We start from the raw sequence: 25,456 nt of genomic DNA on the forward strand, positions 1-25,456 counted from the left end.
GTGACGGCCGCGCTTTAGGCCTGTTAGGTGTGGGGGTGGGCTTCAACTTCAACAAGGGTTAATAACGACTGCTTGGAGACAGGGAAAGTCCTCCCTCGGTACAGGAGCGGGGGCGGGTCCCGGGTGAGTTGTGGCCGAGGATGCGCCGCGTCACAGGGACAAGTGGACAGGCACCTTCAACTATTTCCAGCACCTCTATGCCGAAAAAAATACACAACAAAGTGCAATATTTTAAAAATTTTATTCTCAATAAAAAAAAATTGCTTTAAGATTTTTACAAGAACTCAAAAATTATCCCCACAATTATACAATAGCACGACATGTAGAAGCTTACAAAACCATTCAATTTAGTGACAATTGCCTATTCTACTTGTCGTCTAATATCAAGGGGGAAACATAAAGAGGGAGATTTCAACTTCATTAATCTACCTGAATTGTCGAGAATGCTGTTATGATTTCAAACAAAGAACAGCTTGTGAGAAACTCAAATGATCAGACTTGAAATTCACAGAGAGAAGCCAGAAGATGGTCAAGGTGATATGAAACTTTAATTGAGAATCTCCCTCCTAAAGGTGCAAATTTGACATTTTCAGATATCCTTTCCAATCCCATCCCCCACAACACATATGAAGTCAAGATAAACACATTGAGTGGAAGGGATGTTTTGCCCTTGAAATTAAACCTATAGCATGATTACTAAAGTGTCATGCTGCATGTAATGAAACATTTGGGATCTTTTAAGATAAAGACTTAGTAAACAAATGCACAAGATTGTAAATTTAGATGTCACAATCAAAAATGATATTGGAACAACATAGTCATTAAAAGTAATTTATAGTCAACATGAAGTATTATTTAGAAGCCTTTTTTTTTTTGTAAAAGATTTGCTTTGAAGCAAAAACTCACCTCAGAACTTAAATCTCAAGGTACAAAGTAGTCAGGAGAAAAACTTTACAATTGTTAAAATAAATGTGGGTCAAGTGAAATACGAGCACAAAAAAAAAAAAAATAGCTGTCAGGAAACAGAAAAAATACAACAAGATGTCTCATGCAGTACTTACTCTCTATTATTCAAACAACAATAAAAAATAAATTATTAACCTGCTGGCTTTCCCAAAGCCATATTAAACATATGGAAATAAAAACAAAGAATAGAAAATTTGAATTTAAAGTAATAAATAGACGTGAAGTTTCCTCAAAAAATAATCCAAAAAGTTGCAACTATAATTACTTCCAGTCATCTTAAGGGAAAATAACAAGCTGAGTTTACTTCACACAACATACTAGTGTACTACAGGAAACACACAGGTACAGGGGATTGTGTGAAGTAAAATAAGCTTGAATTGATAGAAATTAAGAGGGTCTGTAGAAATGAGACAAGACTTCCACGGCGGCACTTCCAAACAGTAGGGCAGTAAATGCTGCACAAATCTTTTCTCTGTCAAATGCTACTTTAAAAATACTATACAAAAGTAATAAAACGGTGTACATTCTGCAGTTGTCACAATGAGCAAGAAAGCTTCCACTCCAGAAATATTGTGTTGGATAAACGGGAAAGAACTCTGAAAACAAACCTCACGCACCACCCACGATCAAAAACATATTTAAGGAAGGTAAAGTAGACGCATTTAAGAAATGCTCACAACCACAAACATGGTTGAGTGCTCTAATTAAGAACACAAAAAGGGTTCAAAAAAAAAAAGCCACACCAAACTCCCAACTTCAAATGAAGCAAAGTAATTGAAAATGGCCATGCCAGAGGTTTCATAAGCACCAAACACAAACCTCTTGCAACTGCCTGAGTTTTAAGCAAAAGATAGTTGCTCCTGCACAAATAGTACAAGATACTGTCGTTTGACAAAAAACTTTTCTTTTCCGACTGTTGCAGATTTTTTTTTTTATCGTGAATAAAACACATGTCTACTTCCTTAAGCCTGACTAGCTCAAATGAGCAACACTCACTTTAGATGTGCAAGTCCAGATGTACTGAAGACGTCATGAACTAACAATGGCTCTTAAACAATTTCATGTTACTATAAAGCAGTCTTGTAAGAAGTCCCATGAAAAACAAAACTTTTAGGGACAGGAAATCTTTGACAGCGTCAACACAATATCACCCAATTGGGTATGGGTCAAGTATTTTAGAGTAAAAACAGTAATAAATAAGATTGATTATGATTATGAGAGCAATAATAATGAACAACTACTCCCTTAACAAGGCAACTTATTTCTTGTCTTTCCATCCTTCTCAAGGAGTGCCAAGCAGTGGCCATTATACATTTCATCCACCTCAAGAGCGCCCTCCCTTGATAAACAAAGACACCTTTGCTGTATTAGATAAAACCTAACCCCCCCACCCACCCCCCCTTCTCTTTTTGAAGATGTATGGAATTTGAATGTTAATGTGACATTGTGACAGCTTGATGAGTAGTTTGATGTACTTTTCGAGGTCCCAAGAACAGACACACACAATAATGTAACCCAATAAGGAATAAGTTTCGACAAACTAGATCTAAAGAACCTATGAGACACACAGGGCAAACAAGACTACACAAAATCAATAGTGATGTGCCTTCCAATACAATCAGAAACCTCAGCAAACAAAATGGTCTATTCATGACAGTCCACGATCCCAAATCCTAACTCTGATAACAGAAAAAAAGTGAGTGTTTTGAAATCCATGGCCTCAGTGTTACACGAATAAATTGTCTCCGTACAACAAGCAAGCCTCAAAAAAAAAAAAAGAAGAGAGAAAAATACATTTTAGAACATGCAAGACCACATCTTCTCATGTGATTGTTGGCAAGAGTATAATTTCATCCAGGAAATATGTGGCAAGCCCTTCAATGTACTGGGAATCATCAGAGGACCTCTTACAACACAAACCATAAATAGACTGCATGGAGTTCTTCAAGCTCCTCTGGATTTCTTAAATTTCAATCCATATTTTGGTTTGTTAGCAGTATCAAGCTAACCATAAACCAAGTGAAGTACCATTCCTGACGCTACTCAACCCCACAGTGAAACAGATAACACTGTTGTAAATTAGCCAAAAAAGAAACACAATAATAAATTGCACACATGCAGCCTAGGATCAGATTTAACATTGTGAATGAATGTGCTAATGCAACAGTCACAAGATTGATTAAGTGTCATTGACAGAGTGGCTATGGAAAATTTCCAGCACTTTTGTTTGCTGATGTACTGTAATGATCATTATGCAAGTTCATAATTCCATGCATAAAAAGTGAACAGGATAAATCCTGGCACAGTAAAACCCCATCCCTAAGGACACATGTTTTTTTGTTTGCTTTTTAAGGAAATCTGTGAAGATTATTTACATTTTTCATATAAAATCTAATTACTCCAGTTCTTGGTACTGTTCTTAACACCAGCAACAGGACATGTGTCTTATCTGGACACTAGTTAATTTACACATCCTTACAGTTCCATTTCACCTGAACTATCTTTTTCAATAAATAGTGGAAATTCAACTAATTATTCAAGAGTAATCAAAAACTTTTTACAAAATAAGGATCAAATATAAGTAAAAGAGAAAGAAAGAAAACCTTGACTAACTGTTGGCTTTGTATAAATTACCAACTGTAAATAAAATGATATACTTTTTATATATTTTTTTCAATATTCTTTTCTTTTTTTATGAGAAGTCCATTAATGTTTGGAAATAATGTTCTCCTTGGTAAATCACAGGCTCTCTAAAGAGCCCAAACTTTTATTCATGTGCAGTATTAAAGTCTGGGCCTAGAACAATTGAAACATTCCTTTGAGACAATGTGAATCACCAACAGGGGGAATACAGAATTATTAACTAACTCTGTGTTTACTTACGGGGGCTTTTTAAATACAGCTGCCTCCATTTTCTCCTTTGGTCATGTACAAATGAATCCCTCGTGTAATACACTTGAAGCATCCTGCTGGCAGAGAAGAAAACACATTATTTCAATAGGGCTGTAAAGTGAATGTCCCTAGTTCACAACATATCATGTGTAGTGCTATGGACAATGTTTCAGAAGTTTAAACCAACTCAACAGAGCCTATTCACTTCCAACTTGAAAGATTGGATATGTCAAAATCAATATTGTTATTCCAGTTAGTTGAATAGCAGTACAGTTCAAACAGCAACAAATTTTGGATGTGACCGAAAAACGTCCCACAACTCGAGTACAATTTTGAGCTTTGACAGTCAATAGCAGTACCGTTTTTGTACCAATCCTCAATCCTCTATGAAAATTTGCCAGCTTGTGTTTTCTTTCTATCTCTCATTAACATTGCCTCTCTTCCACTTGCCAAGGTAGCCAAACCTTTCTAGATTGAAGATAAAAGTAATGTGGCCAATAATGGATCTCTTAACTGTTAAGCTGATTTATAAAGAAGACATTTTCCCTCATTTTTCCAGGTAATCAGTAATTCTGATCAATCAAAGGACTGAATTTTACTTGTCACGCCATAGAATGAATGAAGCCCCAAAATAACGTAAAGGAACATATTTATTACTAAAATCTCGAAAAAGGCTAATAGAGAGGAAAATAAAATTGAAAAGGGAACTTGCCAAACACACAGGTCAAATATAAGAGTTTCCCGATACCAAGTGTCACATAGCCAAGAAATGCAATAACCACACCATTTCAGATTACAGGTACCACAATTTATTGTGAAGTATATCACTAACTTTAAGTCTTTAAATCATACATCACTTAGACAAACATTGGTCAGGGCAAACATGTACGGTTTATTAAGTAACATTTAAACTAGAGAAAACGGGAAAATAAAGACACACGGAACAACAGCTTAAAAACAAGAACATTTTTGCAGCAATGTATATATGGATGGAGGGGCAGGACAGGACTAATGGATAGGATAGGTTGATGTTAAAAATGATCTACAGCTCTAGAACTCCTGCTTTCTACCAACAGGCATGGATGCCCACTAAGCTAAGAGTACATAATTGATTTCAAAAGCAAAAATATTTTAGGTCCATGGCTTGCAATGCTGAAGCTACTGGAGATATTTTAAACAAAATAGTGGTAAATATAGTCAAATAGCTTCAGCATAGTTCACATGAATGGAATGTCATTGAAATAGTCTGATTGGACAAAATAGAAAAAAAGGGGTATATAAATAGTTAAAATAACACAGAGCAGCTCTTGCCAGTAAACTATACAAACATCAAACCCAAGTCAGATAGGTCATCGTAAACAGCGCACTAACGGTGGACAGAAGTCCTGAGGACTCAACCACAACCTTTAAGTCCAGTCTTATAGTCAAAGTGAAAGATCTGTTAAAAGAGCAGAGATAGTCTCAAGTCTTTACCCTATCACCAAGAAAAAATAGAAATGATAGCACCAGCAAGATTTGTTTAAAGTTACTTGACACATGCATCACATGTCCTTAATCTTGAGATTCTTAAAAAGTGTACAAAATAATAGTAATAGTAATAATAATGCGGCCGAGGCAACCAAAATTTGTACAAAGTCATATTTTAGGAGTCATAAAGAGTATGTACAAAATATAGAAAACTCTTCACTCCAGAAACCTTGATGTTTGCAAGAAGAAATTGACAGTTATGAGATCACTCTCGACTACGGCCTTCAGAGAGAATAAACTAAACTTGTACTTTAGTAGTATTGTACAAATACTTTATCAGATAAGACCACTGAACTTCATTATAAGATTGGCGGAGATCTTGTGCAACATTACAACTTAAGGTCTAGGTAGTTAAACCGTGCGCATGCATGCATGCATGGGTTGCTTGTGGCTCACTATTTTAGCTAAAATTGGGTGTTTTGATGGCAGAAAAAAAAGTTTTAACATGTTTAGGATTCAACACGAGGATAATACGGGTGAACTAGATGAATTAATGTAAATTAGCAGACGTCCGCCGCTCGTCTTAGCTGAGCGCTATGTATCCATACCGCGCTTGCACGTCTGCCAACTCATATTAACTTATCGAACTGTTAAAATTTGACACTCATTTATTTTCCGCCATCAAAACACCCAATTTCAGCTAAAATAGTGAGCCGCAAGCAACCCGTGCATGCATGCATGCATGCTCACGGTTTACCTACATAGACCCATAGGCAAAGTATTGGCACAACAACCAGAATATCTTAATTACATCGCAGTTTGATTAATTCAATTTAAAATTTTCTAATTACTACACAGCAATCACAGTTTAGTTATTACTGAATAAGTAAACTTGCACATGAACCATTGCATTCAAATCATGCAATACAAGCAGGTGGTTGACAATACCAACTTTCAATGTTAAGAAGTCACTAAACCTGCTCTATGAAAACTCATTTATAAAGAAAAGAATCATAAATAAAATGTTACAGAAGTTTATTAGTATCAAGTCGTGGCAGGGGGACTAGAAAAATACTTTGCAATAAAAAATTGAAATGCAAAGCACTTGATAATTTAAAAATGACATAAGAACTTGTGGAAGGGTGTTTAAGATAACGAAATCCTGGGAACCCAACCACTTTTGGTCAGAAGCTACTTGATACAATCAATGGCGTTGTAAATAGATCTATTAGTCATATTAGCAGGATTAGAGAGAAACATTAAGCTGTGAAACATTGAAAGAATGACAGTACATTACATACTGATAAAAACTCAAAGCGATGGTAGTGTGTTACACAGTTTCACGAAAGAATTCAGAGTACAATTAGACAAATTCAATTTAACTCGTTGCCTAAAGATAGATGGAAAATTTTAAAAAAAGGAGGAGAGAGGAAGAAAGCAATTTGTCTTCTTTGTTGCTAAAGGTAGAAAAGGTTTAAACATTGAGTGACATGTCGGGTGAGGTGAAAGTTCCATGTGTTGGCAGACATGGCCTTCAACTTACACACATTGGTTGAGACAAAGTCGCTCAGTAGTTACAGCAATGACATGGCATACCTCCTTGGTTAAAGCTGCGCTATTGCTGGCTCCTACAAGTTGAGACCCTGCTGAATCTGTATTCTTATGAGCTTCTCCTATGGATACACTGGGATTTGAGGATTCGTCCAAAGAAAAAGATGTTGAATTAGAATCTTCTCCACCTGGGACTATAGATTGGTTGGGAGACTCATCCCCCTGAAAACAACAAAGTAATTTATTCCTCACAAGACATGTCAATGGGCGAACCTTGCAACTTCAGTTGTTCAGCACTTCATCCTTATCTCACCTGGCCACTAGACTCGTCACCAATTTTTGCTTTCTTATAATAGCCATCACATGCATTCTCTGATATGCGCTTCTTATTAGAAGCACCATTATTGGCATTGCTTGACCTATTTGAATCACCAGTTGGAGACATCTTGGGAGTGGTAGTCCCATTTCTTGGAGTTTGGGGAGGATTTGAGTTTGATGTGCTTGTCTAGAGAGAATAAGTAAAACAAGTTAGAATTATAACAATCACCAAAAAAATAATAAAAAAAAACAAAACAAAGGGTATTAGTCAAAATATGTACCTTACGCTCTCGCTTTAAAAGATTTGGAGGAACATAACTCTGCAGTTGTTTCCTATCAAAAGAAGACATTTTGGAGAAGGTTACTAAAAGGCAAAATAAAACAAATCTTAAACAACTCTTTCAAAGTCACTTTCTACCTTTTCACATAGCGTGCTTCAATTTTCATTCCATCCTTCATCATTTTTATTTGATGAGCTTGTCTATGAACTGCAAGAATCAACAATACTTAATCATGCAACATCACCATTTTGCAGTAAGACAATAAAATAGTTTTTCCATTTCACTTACCTGTCTCAGTGAAAGACTGAATATCATAAGTGAGATCTACATTTAAGTGCTCAGTCTTAGCAAATACGAGGCCAATAAACCACATAGAGCCCAAACCCTCTCCTTTTCCTGGTTTTGATGAGGGATTGGGCGTGCTAGGAGCTGGTGTACTTCCAGAGCCTGACACACCAGAAATTGGAGGGGTGTCAGTTACTGGGTTATTTTCTAAGGTTTTATCAGAAGGATTTTCAGAGGGCTTTTCTGATGTTTTTTCAGATGTCTGTGTGGGTGTTTGTACGGGTGTATCCAGACTTGGTGGATCAGAAGGACTTGGAGTTGCAGGCTGATTGCTTGACACTTGATCATTGCTCTCATAAAGAGGAAAACACTCTGGATTAACATGAGCCAACTTGATATGCTGATTGCGTTCCAAGTTCCCAATTAAATGACGAACTTTGGACTCAACAAGACCACACCACTCAAGCTGATCTTCAGGAGTGGCAGCACTTGCTAGTAAAATTATGTAATGCCTTCAAAACACAAAAGAAAACAAAAATAAATAATCCCTATCATTTTAACATTAGGTGTAAGAGATACGAACAGCAGCAACCAAACTTACTTGTATTTTTGAAAGAAATTTGGAGGTTCAAATAACTTATCCCAAGTTGCACGGCCATGCACCATAATATCATCAGTGATCGCCAGCCCTTGTTGAAACTCTTCTTCCATAATTGTTCTTGTGGACATAGATACGTTGAATGTAGAATTTTGTTGTGGATAGGCGGGAGTGATGATGGGCATCAGATGATATCGATCAGAAATGTTGACCTGTAATTTTGGAAAAAAAATGAAAATTTAAGTTTAAAAAGCTGTCACTAAAAGAGGGTCTATTAAACTTTAATCAATCAATACGAACCCTTGGGTCCCAAACTGGAAAGCCCAGATTGACATCGTCCAATTGCTTCAGTAGCACAGGTTGAGGCCATTTCCATTTAGAAAATACCAAAAAGAACTTATGAACTAGAGTAGCTGCTACAGCATTAGGATACAACTGGCATGTCCGTGCCACAAGCATGGCCCATGAGACACCACCAAGATAACCTAGAGCATTGCTATAAATTCCATGTTCTGAAAGAAAAATTGGGAATGTGACAAACAAAATATTTGTGATTGTGGATAAAGAAAATAATTCAAGATAGTTACTTTTGGCCCATAATTTAATTGCTCTTAAAGCTAATCTGAAGTTTTCTACATTAGGAACAAGACGAAGGATTTCATCAGTCACTCTACATCCATTAAGACTTCTCACACATTTTTGATCCAGGTTTTTAAGAAGCAAGTCGTCTTTTAAGTCCTGGAGAAGAAGTCATATTTTAAGATAAAATGAAAATTCACAAAAACAATAAAGAACTACAAATAGTTCTAAATGGAACATATTTACCATAGTATCAGGAATTTCCTTAAGTGCTAGCCTAGCAAAGAGCATATCAATTTCTATTCCATCAAAGTTCATTTTAATTACAGGGACAAATGCTTCAGGAACAGCCTGGAAACAAAAATCAATAAATGAATAGATGTGCAATATTTAAAAACATTGAAATGACAAAAAAAAAGTTGATGTATCATACTCTGAGATCTGTGACCTCTTCTTGCTCTTTTAATTTGTCAAAGAATGTAGTGAAATAATCTGATCGATCTACATGTCTTGGAGCAACACAGAGCGCGTCAATATCAGCACCTTTGTGGTGAACACCCAAACGATAAGATCCAAAAGTGTAAATTTTGCCACCAACTTGATCCGCTACATTAGGAGGCATGTTACGATTAATACTTGACTCACGGATCCACTCTTTAACTAAGTTATTTAATTTGCTTAAAATTTCCATCCTGAAATAGATTTACACATACTTATAAAACATTCTAATATCACAAGTTTCAAACAAAATTTGGAAATAACAAACCTGTGATTTAATTCTTCTTCAGACACTGACATATTGTATTGTTCTAAGGTTTCAACAAGTTCTTCGGTTCGCACATGATCAATCTGCTTGGGACCAGCCAAGGTAATGGCTGAGGTCATGCCCAAGGTACGCTGCTGTTGCGCCATACTTTGCTGAGGGGACCACATCTTCAAGAAAGATAACTTAACACCTATTGAAAGGAAGAGCGTATAAAGCAATAACTGTTTGATAGATTAGACTTGACAGATTACTTCAGCATGAAAATACAGTACCTTCAGATAACTAAAAGGGGATGACAATACATAACATCAATTCTGTTAGAAAGGGAATGTTGGCTCCCTATCTTATGGTATAGATTTTCACTAACTCGAGGTCCATCTGAAAACCATAAGTATACATACATTTAAGGGAATATTTTTCATTAAACTGTTAGGAGCTCACCAATAAGATTACAATGTAGATTACTGTACATGTATGTGCACTTCCATGACAGTGTGTACAGAACTGACCAGAAAATTTTGCAGAGAAAACAGTGCTAGTTTGTTCTACTGTTTCCCAAATCAAAAGCATGATATAGCTCATCGAGAGAGTGGGATAGAATGACGTAAGACAAAAGATTAGTTTAACTAAAAAAATATAATTCCTGAACTACAGCAGAACAGCATAATGTGTCCATTTTCCCAGTTTGCACCCACCCAAGTAAAAATCCAATATGTTACTTCTTTGAAGTGTGCATAACACATAAATTGAATTAACCAACTTCAATATGAGTAAGAAGTGAAAGCATAAGGTGGTAAATAATCTAATGAAAATCTGAACAGCAGGGTTTATTACAATAAAAAAATAAGTTATCTCAGTGATGACATTGCTTTGGGTAAGGAAGATGAAAATCATGCAAAAGACTGTACAATATTAGAAAGCAACTACTAATGGTGGCTCTTCCCTGCTTGAGTCCTTGCTTGCATTTGCTCTTGTCTGGCCAAAATCTAACGTGCATGCCATCAAACTCATAAATGACATTTAAGTTTACTTACAAGCAACCTGGTAGAAGTAAACTTTCAATAATAAGGCGAGGGAATCTTTTCCCCCAGTTTGAAGAAATATTGTTTTAAGTTCTGAGCATACAAGGGTCTAATATTTAAGAAAAAACTTGAATGATCCTCACAAGATTACAAATTAGCTTCACGCATAATCTTCTTTAATTGTTCAATGTTAGAGGACAGCTTATGTATAGCAACTTCAAGTTCATGTTGTCTCTTTTCTATTTTCTTCAATTTTTCAGCATTGTTCTCCATACTTCTAAGAAGTGCTTCCCCTCTTATTAAATGCTTTTTCACATCAGGCTTTTCAACAATCTCTACGCAAGGGACACATTGCATCGCAACCAATCAAAGGTCCTCCATGCTGGTGCTCACTTGCACAAAAAGGAGTCCTGCTAGGCAAAGAATTGGATGTCACAACAGACAACACACCTAACATTTATCATGTTCTCAAATGTTTCAAAACAAGAAACCAGATTTTATAAGAGCTTGCCATAAGTAGATGCTAGCACATTGTTTAAAACAAATTGATTGGAGATACTTTTTAAGGTACTACCTTTATGAAAATGCTACACTTGACACAAAGACCTACACGAGAAAGATGAAGTGAACGCTTGACAATGCCTAAACCATTGTATTTATGACAATGCGACAAAACTACTCTCACTAATCCTAGATAGCCACCTAATCGGGTGAGTCACAATGTTCGGCAATCGTATTGCATTAAAACCTGATTTCTTTTACAATGCATTCAGACGGACAGCACATCATAACATGAGCAAGCTGTCATCGAGAGCAGCACGAGCGAGAGGGTTCTGGACCGTTTGACTACCGACATTTCACGTCGCCCGAGGAGCTGGATGTGTATGATGAGTAGTTTAAGTGAAATTCTGTACTAAATACTCACAGTAAAGACTTTTCCTTCGCTTGAAAAATAGTGCGATAAAAGCCAATTACACAATACCGCCGCTGGCTTGGAGATTGTACAGGCTGAAGCCGATTGCTGTTTACAGTTGGCTTCCACTCACGTTTCACTATCCAGCCGTAAAGAATATGACGCACTTTTCCCTGAGCATTACACCAATGGAGAAGCAGGTTGATCAGGTAGCTGGAAGTTGAATGAATTAAATGAATTTGGTCCCCGACGCACTCACTAACATACAAAAGAGATTCACAATGCCAATATCCAATATGGCGTCGGTATATCAAGTATATGAACACAACAGCAGTGCTAATATACGGATATTCAAAACGACATACCTACAATCAAAGAAGTGCATGAGCATGGATCTCAAAGTACTTTCATTGAATCGTCTACTTTTCACAAATAATAATGTGCGTGACAATTTTCATTAGACGAGTAATCACCCGGAACTCCACATACATTTCGTGATTTATGTTGTCTCACCTGGCATGATAAGGTCACTGCCTTTTCAAATGGCTTAAGATTATGGACTGACAGGCTTGACTTGGTTTTATTTTTTAAATTTATTTGTATTCATTTAAAGTGTCTTAATTGGTTAAAAGGGAATCCCACTCTGTGAATGAGTAATAGTAGCAATAATAGGTAAATAGGTAAAAATCCAAAGACAGTCTTGATGAATACTTTGTATAGTTTGCTGGGGGTTCATTTATGTGGCTTGGTATTATTTGTTTACTTGTTCAGTAGCTTATCACTTGTAATCCAAAACACCATTTCTACTTTTAAGCGCACTTCTTGTTCCTTCGTTGTCTGTTCTATTTGTGAGGCATGTGTTTGAACTATGTCAGTTTGAACCACAATAACAAACCCCAAATTCACAAAAGAAATTTCTTATGATGTGTCACCAAATCATTGTGCAAAACCAGCAAAACGCCCCCTACCGGCATCCGGCCCTATTGGGTGACTTTGCCTTATAAATTGACATTAATGAATGTCTAGGCTTAAAACACACAACTTTTGTTTTCTTTTCTTCATATTTTATTCTGTTACCCTGCTTACGTTTACAGAAAACTAGATTGGGACTGTTGCTAATTACCGTTATTTTGACTTTTGACAGGATATCCACAAAATTCCTACTATTTGAGGAGTACCTGCTGAACAATGCGTGATCAGGAATATTTCCTTAGTTGTGCCATTTTCTTGGGGTTGATGATTCAACCCATTACATCAATTCTTTATCCCTATGAGTCGGAAACAAGGGAAGTCAAAGCCCTTGATGGACTGTGGAAGTTTTGTACTACACCTGCTAACAAACCTCCTGATGAAGGATTTTCTGATCAGTGGTATGCCCCCAATGACAAAATGGTAATTAGTATGATATGTGTTGTACAATTCTTGAAACAATAACAATCCATTCAATCTTTTTGTTGTGATTAGTCAGTTATATCGTAGCATTTCTTTGTCATAAAAATCTAGTTATTCTCGATAAGCTTTTCAATTATCTTGTTTCATTTCATGTAGGATAATCAACATTGCCAACTGATGCCAGTGCCAGCCAGCTACAATGACATTCCTACAGATTCTTCAATAAGGGACTATGTTGGCTGGGCTTGGTACAGAAAAATTCATTTTGTACCAAGCAGATGGTCAAATGATGATTTGAAGATATTTGTCAGATTTGGAAGTGTGCATTATTATGCTGTGGTGGTGAGTAAAATCGTAGTCTTTTTTAAATTGAATTTTAATCCATGTTCCGAGTAAAATGATTAATGAATCTTTCCTTGCCGTAGTGGATGAATGGTCAACAAATCGGTGAGCACGTTGGTGGACATCTTCCCTTTCAACTGGAGGTGACATCTGCCTTGAAATATGGTTCTTCCAATTCTCTGACTGTTGCTGTCAACAATACACTCACCAACATCACTTTACCACAAATGCAAATACATCATCCAAATGACACATCAAGGTAACAATTTGTTGTATGATTTTAAATTTTTTAATTTCATGTAATTTTTCTACATTTTGCCCTTTATTATTTTAGGTATCCTCCAGGGTACATTACATACTCTCAAAAATTTGATTTTTTCAATTATGCGGGAATACATAGACCTGTCTATCTTCTTGCTCTGCCAGCTGTTCACATTTCAGATATCAATTTGATCACTGAAGTGGAATATGAAAAGAATGGTAAATGTATTATTGTTATTTGTTTGTTTTTTGTTGTTTTTTTTTGTTCACTGGTACACCAAACTTATATTTTTTGGTATGTTGAAAATAGTTAAGGTTGTGCTTTTTAAATTGGTTTTATGAAGGTGAAAGCAACACAACAATTGGAAATATTCAATTCCTTGTGGCGCACACATATCAGGGCTCAGCAGATGATGTCATGTGTGATGTCTCTATCACTACTCAAGGAGGAGGTGAAGTTCATCGTTCCATTACCACTTGTTCTTCTACCATTACAATTAGAGGTGCAAAGCTATGGTGGCCAAGATTTGCACATGCCAGACCAGGATATCTTTACACTTTTGAGGTATTACTAATATCCACTTCACTGTTAAAAATAAAATATTGGATCTCATAATCCTTTTCTGCTTTTAATAAGGCCTACTGTTTTCTGAATATTTTTTTGTTCCTTAGGTTTCCTTGTTGATTCAGGGCAGGACTATGGATGTATACAGGCTTCCATTTGGAATTCGTTCAGTTTCATGGGACAGTTCCGTCCTGAAGATTAACCACAAGCCAGTTTATCTTCGTGGTTTTGGAATGCATGAAGATTCAAATGTAAGAATTATTGATCATGTGTGGGCTAATTCTGAATTTATTTGAAGCAAATCCTACTTTTTTCTAGCTTCGAGGAAAAGGCTTAGACTTGGTTCACACTATTCGAGACTTTGAATTGATAAAGTGGCTTGGAGCAAATGCATTAAGAACTTCACATTACCCCTACTCTGAAGAGATAATGAATATGGCAGATGAGTTTGGAGTTCTTGTTATAGCGGAGACCCCAGCTTGTACGATTGAGTAAGTCTGCTTACAAGCCAGTGTTGTATTGTTCCTATGTTCATGTCATGAAGTAGGATGTCAAGAATAATCCTGGCAAAACTTTTCAGCTCATTTGGAAATGAAATTCTATCTCACCACAAGGCAGTGTTGAATGAGTTGATATCAAGAGACAAAAACCATCCAAGTGTGATAGCGTGGTCTATTGCAAATGAGCCATATTCTGATCTCCCGCAATCAAGCAGTTACTTCAAGTAAGACTTCGGCTAAATTTGTACTATTTTAAGTTTTGAGTTGACATATTGCTGAATTTTTGTTCTATACTTTACAGAACCTTGGCGAAACTAATTCGGTCACGAGATACAACAAGAGCTGTTACTTTTGTTACTAGCCGACACTGGGACAATGATAAGGCTGTTAGTATGTTACTTAATGTGTTTGACATTCTTTGAATATTGAAAGTTTTCTATGTATGTTTGTATTTCCTTCTTCTCTAGGTTCAGCATATGGATATTATCTGTGTAAATCGGTATGCTGCCTGGTATTCGGATTCAGGTTTACTGTCTCTCATTGAAAGACAAACCAATGAAGAATTAAAATCATGGCATGATAAATGGAAACGACCCATTATCATGTCAGAATATGGAGCAGGTTCATTATCTGGTTTCCATTTGGTACTTACTGCAAACACTTTGAAATTTTCAAATTTACGGACTCTTTTGTCCTCCTTCAATAATGTGAACATCTGTTGTTTTAGCTTCCTGCTGCCATGTGGACTGAAGACTATCAGATAATGACATTTCTAAAACACTTCCCTGCCTTTGACAATCTACGCTCGAAAGGCTTGATAGCTGGTGAAATGATTTGGAATTTTGCTGATTTTGCTACTCCTCAAGGTACTCTCATCTATGGGCTGGGTGGTTTAGTGTTTAATAGTTGTAGTTTCATATCCTTCACCTTGTTTTCACAGAATACATCCGCCCTGGGGGATGTATGAAGGGACTTATGACACGGGACCGTCAACCGAAAGCAGCTGCTCATCTTGCTAGGTGGCGATATTGGAAGTTAGCTCAAAATATCAGTGGGTATGACTTACCTCATGATCTGTTGTATTCATAATTCTAAAGTAGATAGTAAATGCTGGTCAATTTATCAATCTATATCAATCTAAGCCACAAGTAAATTGGAATAGTTATTTATTTTCAATTTTATGTAAGGTCAAAGTCAGCTCTTTGGAACATTTTCAAATACCTATTTTATACAAAATGTAATCTACAATAGATCATAATAGAATGTGAATCTTTATCAGCTGAGTACTCCTCTAGACATTTCAACTTATGTATAAAGGTTCACTACAAATAAATTATGTTAAGCGATAAGAGAATTCCTTTGACTGACTTATGATCCTATTTCATCATTCAGTTATTGACTTTCAAAAAAACAAACAGAAAAAAAATCTTCTGAATGGAAAAGGCCAACGAACAACTTATGACAAGTGATAAACCTCTATGGCTTAAAAGAATACAAACATTAACAAAGTATCTACCTAAAAATGGACGCTAAGAAGCCATCAACAATTATGTATCACAAATTCACAAGACACTTCCTAATTTCCCTTGGCACCACACATCAAGAAGGGTCAACAATTATTGATTGATGATACAAATTTAACTCTAATGGACATGACAAATAGAAAGGCATTTTAAGTTTAACAAAAACTTCACACCCTATTCATTACCATAAAGACCAACATAAGAAATAAAAGAGCATTTATTTCAAAAGTGTAACAAATAAATTAATAACTAATCATAGAAAGCAATATGAGAGAAAAATGAAAAAATGGTAACAAGATAAAGCAAATGTGTGTAAAGTAAAGAATATTAACTTCTGCAAAACAGAATGAGAGTCTCCCTGCAGGTACTACTGAGCTTGGATAAAATCTCTTCAGATGATTAAGGACAAAATAAAATATATATGATAAACAAATTTAACAATGACTAGTATGGAGTATGGTAAAATATTCAGCATGTACCTAATATGTTGACAAGTGTAAGGGGGTAAATGACACACTTGTCCTTTTTGGTATGAGTTTCTTAAAAGTAGTAAATTATTAAGCACCAGACAAGCCACAAATAAGCTATGTACGATATGATGAGTGCTATTATGTGCCTTCAAATCAAAACATTCAGGCACAACTTAACAAAGTCAACAAGTAAATATAGGAATAGATAGATTACTGATGGACTACAAACCACAACTTTGATTTGCACAAGGCATTCAAAGGAGTGAGTTTCCCATGACAAAGAATAGAAGAGAGGGGACTTTTTCACAGATCTTTTCATACACTTCAAGAAATTCAAAGACCGAAAATATCTCACCAACCACAAAAGAGGGATATGTGCCATTCACACTTTACAAGTTGAACAAATGAAGTTTTAAATGTAACAGCAGATTCCAGAGCTTGCTATTTTGAAATCTATGACATAGAATGGACTTTCAGACTGTTATATAATCAGTCCCTTTCTCATCAAGATTACAATTGCTGACTTAACTCACCAAAGAACTTCTTTTCAAAGGAAATCAAGTACAAAGTTTCTCCTAAGTACTATACAACAATAAAAACGAAATTGAAATGTGACAAATTAAGTTATCTATAATTCTATCATTTTTCAAGTATTAACTAAAATAAAGAGTACACAGCATAAATAAATATCAGTAATAAGATCTCAAATTTAAATAAAAACATCTTTTGTAAGGGTCTCTGTGGAAGGTGAACCCACAATGAACATTTCACAAGGGAACGTTTATGACAACGCCTGCTACGCGCTGGGTAGGCCAGCCCGTCAAGCAGCTCTGTAAAGTCGGCGGCCCGCCCAGAGCGCCCGTGCCGGAGCGTCGGGCAGGAAAGCGTCTGCACCTCGCGTCTAGCTCGCGTCCCATTGGGGAAAGTTTATTGTAGGAGCACCTTAAGACTGAGTTTCAGCAGATCAATAAAGTTACCTTTTCAGTCAGTATGGTGAACAATAATTCAAGCTTATACTTAAAAATTATTACTCTATCACAACAGGAAGTGCAGTCGCTTCTGTCCTTTACAGATGACTCCCTTCACGATGTTTGTCTTGAGAATGGTCACCCTCATTATCCTCATCGTCTGCAGAGAGAAGGGGCTCAGAGTTCAGAAGAAGTGAATCTTTGGAAGGGCCTGCACTGTGGCCAAGAATTTGCTTAGCACTTCGTTTCTTGCGCCCGGTAAACATTCGCGCTAGTTGAGCAAACTTTTTACGTGACACTGAAAGAGAAGCGATGACAATAATAAGATTTTGAAGGCATAAATTGTCACAATAGTTGGGATAAGTGTAAATCATACATTTTCCCATGTTTCGAAGACGCTCCCTAAATAAATCGTCATCATGCAGTCCACTAGCTGATTTGTAAGGTAATTCACCTGTTGGAGACTCAGCACAATGCTCTTTATGTAAATAAGAGAGGAGAAAACATTAACGTCAACAAATGAAATTGAAAATGAAAAAGCAATAACAGGCACTGAGTGGATTGTTCAAAATTATACCTTTCTCAAGAGCAGTTAAAAAATCTTTGTTCCATCTCAGCTCGGCCATAAACTCCTCATTTTGAAGGAACAAAGCAATACGTTCGTCTTCCAAGAATTGGTCAAGGTCAGGATCTGCAGCACTATCACCCAGCACGCCTCTGACTCTTTGGTTTTCGGCATACCTCGCCTGCAGCATCTGTTGGCTTAGCATCATAGTCTGAAAAAAAAACACGAAACAGAAGCGATTGAAAGACGCCGCTCGCGTAACTCCACGATAAAACCCTCGGTGCCCCCCCCCCTTTTTCCATCAGTCAAGTGGTCAAGTGGGCGAGCAGGCGCTCGTGAGGGGGCTCTTTGGGCGCGCGCGCGCGCGAGTCTCAGCCTGCGAGGTGGGCGGTAGGCCGCGCGGACGCACCCGTGCGTACGGATTGCCTACCCCCCACTCGTCAGGCGCCATCCCTTTCCCTCCTCCCCACTCACGTCCTCGGGGACCTCCGGGATCAGGTCCGGGGCCATGTAGTGGCTGAACGCCCTGCTCCCCTCGACGAAGAGCGAGGCCGTGGTGCGGGCGCAGCTCTGGGCGAACGCGGCGTACGAGCGCACGGCGCGCTCCGCCCTGCGCCGGTGCTTCTCGCGGCGCAGGTACCGCCTGCGGGCGCGGCGCTCGTGCCAGCGGGCCTGCAGCTGGCGGCCGCGGTGCTGCAGCTGCGCCACGAACTGCCTCCACATGGCCGGGCCGTGGGGTCAAGGGTCGGGGGTGCGACTGCCTCCTGCCCTACGCGGTCAGCTCGCTTCCACCTCGAGGTGTCCACGTCGAGGGAAGAAGCGGGCCGGCGGGACGCAAACGCACTGCACTTCGCCAGCGAAAGACTGGACTGTCGCGGTCCGACAGCAGCCCGACTGCTTGCCCCCCGGCGGCCTACGGCGGCCCTGTCCACTCGCTCTCTCTCACTCCCACTCCCAGGAGGGCCCCCGCGGCCGTGACGGGGCAGCTCGGCGCCCTGGCTTGCCCCGGCCTGGCCTGACACAAGTGGTCAGCCAATCTAGCACCGTGTCCATCCGCTCCTTGTCCGCGATGTCACACTACGCCGCGCCACCCGCCTCCGCGTCTTACAAATCTCAGAGAGCCATTGTGTCAAAACAATGAAAAGTTTGTGCGTAGAAGAGGGCTGATTTCAGAGAAAGAAAATAATAAGTGCCCGTCAAACCACAGGGAAATGATCGGGCCCTACTGATGTTTTCACAATGTGAAAACCAATTAATTGATCAGCCCATTGCTCAATATTCAAACCAAAGGGTTTGTAGGAGCTTCTCCACAGCAAGACGTAGTTATATAAGACTATTCTCACACCTTCCAGCCCCTTTCGAAAACTTTTCGGCCAAAGCTTCAAAGCTTCACCTTAAGGACGGCCCCCGATCTCGATGCGTCCCCCCGAGGCATGTCCAGTCCAATGGTCCAGCCGGGCCCGCCAGCCTCCCACTCACAATCAGGACAGCCGGCGAGCCGCGCCGCCGCGCCGCGCCGCGCCTCCGCTCTGCCTGGCTGCCCCAGCGCCAAAAGTCAGAGAAAGACAGGTTGCCCTCCAAAGGCTGCATTAATTCGTTGGATCAGCCTGACTTTTCTAAGGAAGGTGGCGGTGACCCTATTAAATAATAGATTTCAATAATCCCTATGATGATGCTGGTCCTCCGAAAATTATCTCTCAAAATGCTTTTCCTGAAGGTTTACAGAAGGCAACACACACAATAGTTTTCGGGCATATGGTCACATGTCGAGCGCAGAGAGTGAAAATTTGCTTTTAAGGTCAGTCTTTCACTTTGAGCATGAATAAAATTAATAGCTGCCAGGAAGAAAATTATGGAAAAGGCCACATCATGCACAAAGGCATTGATTTACAATCAGAATTATGACCATAGAGCATTTCCTTATTAGAAACTAATTGATATATTTACCTGCTTTCGGCTATGTGAAGGTGTTAACCTTAGAAAGTCATCTGGTAGTTGTCCCAACATAGGAGGATCCCAGCCCTTGATTTCTCGAAGAGGAAGCTTCCCACTGTAAGGAGAGAATTTTTTAAAAATATTAACCGAATGCATATAATGGTGAGAAACTGAAAAAGGAGTAATTGAGTATATAATGTTCATTAAATAGGTAGATTCTTACTCATGGGTTGGTAGTCTAGAAATATTGTCTGGCACAACACCTCCACAAGCTCCCCCTGATGCTCCTGCTAAGGAACTTGCAGCAGCTACAGATTGAATGAGATCTGGTGTCTTTGAGGGCCCGTCCGCCTCATCAAGTTGGTGACGTAGCTGTTCATTTTCATAATCTGTATTCATGGCTAATAATTGATCTATAGTGGCATCCACGGCACCCTGATTCGATCTTAAAACAGCCTGATAAAATTGTGAAACTATTAGTGACATCTTCTATAAAAGATAACATATGTAGAATTTACAGGAGACAAAAATTATCAACCTCAATAACTGCATCTTCCATTCCAGGAAACATAGTCTTGAAATCTCGCATAGCTTGTTGAAAATCTAGCTGCTGCGTTGACGTCATTTTCTTCAAATAGTATCCTCTCCGACTCAGAATCTGAAAATGGTATAAAATACAGACCACATTAGAGCAGCTAGCCCAGTAATCAGTGATTTTGCTGAAGTCGACCACCATTAAATCATCAACTCAACCACAGACTTTTGAATGGAAAATGAGTTATTTTTGATTTTTTTAAACCACAATACCAAAAAGTTTGTCATAGAAGCACAGGATTGTGCAATTAAGGTCATATGTTGAGGAACGTTTCTTGAAAGGGTGATACACAACCTACAAATAATGCAAAATACTGTCCAAGGCAATTAGTGAAGATTAGGAGAAAAATGAATTTCAAGGATGAACTTGTAGAAACTTCTTTACGTAAAAGCTCACCAGAGTACAGTAATAGACTTCAAAAAGCATCAAAAAGCCAAAATGAAAACAGTATTGGAATGCCAATGACATGTAACTCACGGTTGGAGAAGAATTGTCGTGCTTAACCGGTTATTGCATCGTAGGAAATGGAATTTTCTAATTCATGAACGCACTGGCAACCGATATTAATAAAATGTTGTAACATCCATACTTTGGAACAAAACAAGCAGAACGAAAACCGCTCTGACAGGCGGATCGCTGTACATTATTTCAGAAGTGACAGGTTACGAGATTAAAAGCCCAACGGCAAAATGAGATGAGAACAACATTTCTGTCTGTGAAGAGAGATTTATTACATTCTATTGATAAAAATTACTTGCCTATGTGCCTTAAATCATGAGAAAAACATTTATTTTTGACAGTCAGACGTCAAGCTTTTCTTCTGCTTAGACGCGTTCCGGAAAATGTTTTTCTTCTCTCCATGCTGGCTTTGGAGTCAAGTGTACTACACGGACAGCGGTGGAGGATGGAGGGGGAAGGGGGGGGGGCGGAATCGGCGGAATTCCCTACGAGCGGCAAATTCGAATCCAAGAAGACACAACTAATATGTTCGCCTTTGTTCGCCTTCAGCAAACTTCGGGAAAACAGGAGTAAAAGAAAAGAATATCTTTCCTGTAAAAGACAAGAATAACAACTTTATTTTTTTTTCATTCCACCAAAAAAAGGAAAAAGAAAAAACACGAAAACAAAAAGCCTTGAAATCAAAACAAATCACAAAGTTATTGCAATATTAATAAAACAAAAAATACGGCTCCACAAAATTTGTATTGTCGAAAGCAGTACCTGTTTCTGGTTATACTGTACCGGTGCGGGTGCGGGCGCGGGCGGGCTGGCGGGCCAGCGGGCTTGCTTACCGTCTGTTACTTTGCCGCCTTATTGCGCGGTGCGAGTGAACAACCCTTGCCTACGCCTTCGTCCCGTGCAGTATATAAAACCAGGAAAAAGTACGGCTCAAAACACCAACCTATAGTATGACATAAATCAGGTTGGGCAACCAGCAGTTGTGATGTCTAACACATACCAAACTTGTGAAAGACAAGGGCTAACATACTTTACATTTGTGATCAATTTAAAATTTTTTGCCATGAGTGCTTAGACAGAGTTGCTGGATAATAAGAAATATCCCACAAATAGATAATAAAATAGGTCAACTGTTGCTTTTCGCAAGAGCATTTTACAAAAACACGCAACATCATTTTGTACATAGAATCAAATCACATTTGTGTTAAGTACAAACAGCAAACCTGTCATGGGTTTTACAACATATTTGTGAAAAGTTAATGGTAATTGCTTACACAAACTTGGTATTTTAGAGTAAAAAATAAATACTTATCAGCTAGAGTGCAAAGTAGCAATGATAAAGGTTGATTGTTGTCAAAAGTAAAATTCACGCTTTGCGCTTAAAAACTTACAGCAGTCCTACTGCACCTTTTATTTGATGTTTAAAATGGCAGCAGTATCAGCGGTATGCAAATTGGAATATTTTAAGATATTAAAAATGGAATGATATTTGAAAATAACAGACATTTCCGAACGGTAAGATACACAAAAACACAGGTGTGTGTTTTTTGTTTTTTAAAGGGTTAAAATGAGCTAATAGGCAATGAATGACATTTGTTAACAGATGAAACATTTCTGCCAGTCGACCTTCAAGCAGCTAATCACCTGAAAATGATAGAAAGATTCTGTGTTCTTTTAAAAAGTGCTTCAGGAAGGGCGATTGCAATCAGAAGGGGAAGAATTCAACATCCGATTTTGAACCACATCTTGAAAAAAGACCAAATGAGATTGTTTGAATGAACTCTCCTACATAATTTCATACCAAGATTGGGTATTTGATTCTGCCTCCACCGGACTTTTTCCTGGATGCACACAAGGTTGCAAAAGGATTCCACAAACCAATCAACAAAATTAATTTAGGGGGAAAAATTAAAAAATAATAAATTACTTAAAATAAAGCAAGACTAGTATAGTCATTAACAAATAATTCCACACCCATGAAACAGTTGAGAAACACAAATGGTAAATGAATTAGAGAAAGGCCACTCATAATACAGTATTTAACCAGAATCTTAATTTTCTGAGCAATTCACATCATAAATGGATTTGTTTCTATTTTTAAACAAAAAATCCTGCAATAAGCACAGGGGCATTACAAAAAAGTGCCAGAACTTCATTCAAAAATTCTTAAAATGAAAAATCATAATACTTAAGTAAAGGAGGAGAAAGAATACTTCAGTGTCTTGAATAAAGTAAAGTCAAAATGAGATTTCATTGGCATGGCCATTCAGGAAAGCAAAACCTCAGCCTCAATGCAAAGAAAAACAAAAAAACATTCTTCACCATCCTGAAGATCTGGTACAACTAAATTTCATTAATCTAAACTAGTCACAACATACAGTATGAACAGACATATGATTCTAGACATATTCAGACCTAGATTATCACATTTCAGACAGATTCTGAACAATCAAGACCCAGAATAGATAATACAATGGTAGATAAAATCTTCAAATAGTAAGGTATTCAACAAAACTTTAACAATTGCCTACCAGACTATTGTTCATCACAGGGATGTAATGTTCCCTTTAGCCTACAAAGCATTTTACATCATAGCTTACACAAACAGAACAATAGGGGTATGAAGGCTCCTATTGCAACAAATAATGGTAACATGATGGCTGTATCATCAACAGAATATGGGTCTGGAGTACGTGGTCCACTTGGCTTACGACTTTTCATTCTTATGTCTTCTTCTCTCTCTTTCATTTCATCGTACTCACTATCAGTTTGGTAGTATGGGAGCTTTGGCACATCTGCAACAATTAAACACCATACAGTTAACAATAAAACAAAGAGCAGAGAATCAATTAACAATATTTGACAGAAATAATATGAATGACAAGCATTTTAATTCACCTTCAAGCCGTCCCTTCATGACGTATAAGGCATTAATTTTTGGATTATCTCTATAACCCTGGAAGATATTAAAAATAAAGTTGACTTAGAAAATGGTTTAAGATGCATAGATTTGTTGGTGAATGCATTTGAAAATGATCAGAAAAAATATTTAACTTATTTAAGGACTAAAAGTGGATTTACCTTAATAAATTCCACCCTAATCATTCCACCCTGGATATCGGATTCTGCTCCATTTACATAGAGCTTGTCATTCATTACTGAAAATGAAATATATTCATCGTGGGCAACCCCACGGCCAACTCGCTCAAAGATATCTAAATCGCTGACTATTGTATGGTCACCATTCAAAACAATATCAAAGACCTGAAAGTAGAGAGGCAAAACAAATTACCATTGTAAAGTGACAGAATTAAAAAATAAACTGAATCCATTTCAACAACACCAACCTTTTTGTTTGCTGAATTGAAATACACTTCGCAGAACTTAAGGACCAACACAAAGTCTCCATCCTCATCAACAGGAATATCATATCCAAATGTACTGTGATGATAGCGTTCAGTCTGGTACAATATTTGGTCTTCTGGAGGAACCCTACCAATGACCAGCTGCTTACCATAACTTGACGCAGTCCCAACTTTACCAGTCAATGGGTCTTTCTCATAGTGAACACCCCAGTAATCAACATGAGCTTCACCTCCAGCATTTATGGCATATATGACATCGCCGTTATGTCCAACCGATAGTGCTGATCCAGTCAGAAATAGAACTAAAGAAAGTACTCGACTTCTAACCCTCATGGCTTCTGCTACAGTAAATTCTCATTTAGCAGAAAACTTCCTTGTGTAGTTTCGAATAAAACAATGTTTGCAGAAGTCGTTACACCAACTAAAAAAGCCGAGTAGTGTTTAAGTCATGGAAAACATTGTGATCACCACACCGGCAAACGGAACGCGAGTGAATAAACGGAAAAAGGTACAAGATACTGTCAGAAAACTACCGATACATGACATTAACGTTAAAGATGTGATTGAATCGGATTGGCCACGCATTGTTTACTTTGTTAGGTCGTTTTCAGAACAATGTAGGAAGGCCTAGAAATAACTGTTGCCAGCCAGATATAGTACAAAAATATTTTAGCGTCAGTTTTTACGCTTTAAAAGGGCTTTAAATCGTGTTTTAATCAATATTTTATTAAATAAAAATCAAAAATAAAAGTCTTTGGAAAAAGATCTTGTTTCAAGTACCCATGTACTACACGGACAGCGGTGGAGGATGGAGGGGGAAGGGGGGGGGGCGGAATCGGCGGAATTCCCTACGAGCGGCAAATTCGAATCCAAGAAGA

At 37.9% G+C, this 25,456-nt stretch overlaps 4 protein-coding genes across 12 annotated transcripts; 1 reads left to right on the forward strand and 3 right to left on the reverse strand.

Moving 5' to 3' along the window:
• Nucleotides 1-222: 222 nt before the first annotated feature.
• LOC113210987 (poly(A) polymerase type 3) lies at nucleotides 223-11,944 on the reverse strand. 5 transcript variants are annotated; one of them, XM_026429208.2, is made up of 15 exons: nucleotides 11,651-11,944; nucleotides 9,976-10,081; nucleotides 9,704-9,893; nucleotides 9,371-9,629; nucleotides 9,184-9,288; nucleotides 8,946-9,096; nucleotides 8,659-8,870; nucleotides 8,362-8,570; nucleotides 7,764-8,272; nucleotides 7,613-7,682; nucleotides 7,476-7,527; nucleotides 7,190-7,381; nucleotides 6,922-7,098; nucleotides 3,850-3,932; nucleotides 223-3,762 (listed from the first exon to the last, which is right to left on the reverse strand). In XM_026429208.2, exons 3-14 carry the CDS (start codon nucleotides 9,868-9,870, stop codon nucleotides 3,891-3,893), a joined length of 2,145 nt encoding a protein of 714 aa, XP_026284993.1. In that variant the 5' UTR covers nucleotides 9,871-9,893; nucleotides 9,976-10,081; nucleotides 11,651-11,944; the 3' UTR covers nucleotides 223-3,762; nucleotides 3,850-3,890. The 5 variants fall into 5 exon arrangements, with proteins under 5 accessions (XP_026284993.1, XP_026284991.1, XP_026284989.1 ...); XM_026429206.2 differs by having other exon boundaries at nucleotides 3,850-3,935; XM_026429204.2 differs by lacking the exons at nucleotides 223-3,762; nucleotides 3,850-3,932 and adding an exon at nucleotides 10,738-11,135 and having other exon boundaries at nucleotides 4,645-7,098.
• A 205-nt stretch (nucleotides 11,945-12,149) lies between these two features.
• On the forward strand, nucleotides 12,150-16,052 carry LOC113210991 (beta-glucuronidase). Of its 3 annotated transcripts, none has more exons than XM_026429214.2 (13): nucleotides 12,150-12,310; nucleotides 12,783-13,030; nucleotides 13,187-13,372; nucleotides 13,456-13,631; nucleotides 13,707-13,852; nucleotides 13,978-14,198; nucleotides 14,306-14,449; nucleotides 14,517-14,689; nucleotides 14,779-14,922; nucleotides 15,000-15,084; nucleotides 15,166-15,342; nucleotides 15,426-15,564; nucleotides 15,639-16,052. In XM_026429214.2, exons 2-13 carry the CDS (start codon nucleotides 12,827-12,829, stop codon nucleotides 15,785-15,787), a joined length of 1,944 nt encoding a protein of 647 aa, XP_026284999.1. In that variant the 5' UTR covers nucleotides 12,150-12,310; nucleotides 12,783-12,826; the 3' UTR covers nucleotides 15,788-16,052. The 3 variants fall into 3 exon arrangements, with proteins under 3 accessions (XP_026284999.1, XP_026285002.1, XP_026285000.1); XM_026429217.2 differs by having other exon boundaries at nucleotides 12,179-12,318; XM_026429215.2 differs by lacking the exon at nucleotides 12,150-12,310 and adding an exon at nucleotides 12,395-12,491.
• LOC113210992 (CUE domain-containing protein 1) lies at nucleotides 15,848-21,656 on the reverse strand. 3 transcript variants are annotated; one of them, XM_026429218.2, is made up of 7 exons: nucleotides 21,513-21,656; nucleotides 20,698-20,817; nucleotides 20,383-20,615; nucleotides 20,172-20,274; nucleotides 18,237-18,435; nucleotides 18,036-18,137; nucleotides 15,848-17,957 (listed from the first exon to the last, which is right to left on the reverse strand). In XM_026429218.2, the coding sequence occupies exons 2-7, from the start codon at nucleotides 20,782-20,784 to the stop codon at nucleotides 17,758-17,760; spliced, it is 924 nt and encodes a 307-aa protein (XP_026285003.1). In that variant the 5' UTR covers nucleotides 20,785-20,817; nucleotides 21,513-21,656; the 3' UTR covers nucleotides 15,848-17,757. The 3 variants fall into 3 exon arrangements, with proteins under 3 accessions (XP_026285003.1, XP_026285004.1, XP_026285005.1); XM_026429219.2 differs by lacking the exon at nucleotides 21,513-21,656 and adding an exon at nucleotides 21,232-21,488; XM_026429220.2 differs by lacking the exons at nucleotides 20,172-20,274; nucleotides 20,383-20,615; nucleotides 20,698-20,817; nucleotides 21,513-21,656 and adding an exon at nucleotides 18,699-20,139.
• Nucleotides 21,657-21,800: 144 nt separating this feature from the next.
• On the reverse strand, nucleotides 21,801-25,171 carry LOC113210994 (malectin). Its single transcript, XM_026429222.2, has 4 exons — nucleotides 24,561-25,171; nucleotides 24,295-24,477; nucleotides 24,112-24,169; nucleotides 21,801-24,008 (listed from the first exon to the last, which is right to left on the reverse strand). The coding sequence occupies exons 1-4, from the start codon at nucleotides 24,909-24,911 to the stop codon at nucleotides 23,803-23,805; spliced, it is 798 nt and encodes a 265-aa protein (XP_026285007.1). The 5' UTR covers nucleotides 24,912-25,171; the 3' UTR covers nucleotides 21,801-23,802.
• Between the last annotated feature and the right edge of the window lie 285 nt (nucleotides 25,172-25,456).

This window comes from Frankliniella occidentalis, unplaced genomic scaffold (genome assembly GCF_000697945.3).
Source record: "Frankliniella occidentalis isolate FOCC.00 unplaced genomic scaffold, Focc_3.1 Scaffold32, whole genome shotgun sequence".
Lineage (NCBI taxonomy): Eukaryota > Metazoa > Arthropoda > Insecta > Thysanoptera > Thripidae > Frankliniella > Frankliniella occidentalis.

What these genes read in the sequence shown, in the direction of transcription:
- LOC113210987 (XM_026429205.2), bottom strand. Translation starts at nt 9,870, where the DNA reads ATGTGGTCCCCTCAGCAAAGTATGGCGCAACAGCAGCGTACCTTGGGC. An exon ending in TTCCAGTTTGGGACCCAAGG is followed by an intron (nt 8,571 to 8,658) that starts GTTCGTATTGAT and finishes CCAAAATTACAG; the next exon opens with GTCAACATTTCTGATCGATA. An exon ending in TTTTAAAGCGAGAGCGTAAG is followed by an intron (nt 7,382 to 7,475) that starts GTACATATTTTG and finishes TATTCTCTCTAG; the next exon opens with ACAAGCACATCAAACTCAAA.
- LOC113210991 (XM_026429214.2), top strand. Translation starts at nt 12,827, where the DNA reads ATGCGTGATCAGGAATATTTCCTTAGTTGTGCCATTTTCTTGGGGTTG. An exon ending in ATGCCCCCAATGACAAAATG is followed by an intron (nt 13,031 to 13,186) that starts GTAATTAGTATG and finishes CATTTCATGTAG; the next exon opens with GATAATCAACATTGCCAACT. An exon ending in GAATGCATGAAGATTCAAAT is followed by an intron (nt 14,450 to 14,516) that starts GTAAGAATTATT and finishes ACTTTTTTCTAG; the next exon opens with CTTCGAGGAAAAGGCTTAGA.
- LOC113210992 (XM_026429218.2), bottom strand. Translation starts at nt 20,784, where the DNA reads ATGACGTCAACGCAGCAGCTAGATTTTCAACAAGCTATGCGAGATTTC. An exon ending in TGGAAGATGCAGTTATTGAG is followed by an intron (nt 20,616 to 20,697) that starts GTTGATAATTTT and finishes CAATTTTATCAG; the next exon opens with GCTGTTTTAAGATCGAATCA. An exon ending in TCTTCGAAACATGGGAAAAT is followed by an intron (nt 17,958 to 18,035) that starts GTATGATTTACA and finishes CTTCTCTTTCAG; the next exon opens with TGTCACGTAAAAAGTTTGCT.
- LOC113210994 (XM_026429222.2), bottom strand. Translation starts at nt 24,911, where the DNA reads ATGAGGGTTAGAAGTCGAGTACTTTCTTTAGTTCTATTTCTGACTGGA. An exon ending in TCAATTCAGCAAACAAAAAG is followed by an intron (nt 24,478 to 24,560) that starts GTTGGTGTTGTT and finishes CTCTACTTTCAG; the next exon opens with GTCTTTGATATTGTTTTGAA. An exon ending in CATGAAGGGACGGCTTGAAG is followed by an intron (nt 24,009 to 24,111) that starts GTGAATTAAAAT and finishes TAATTGTTGCAG; the next exon opens with ATGTGCCAAAGCTCCCATAC.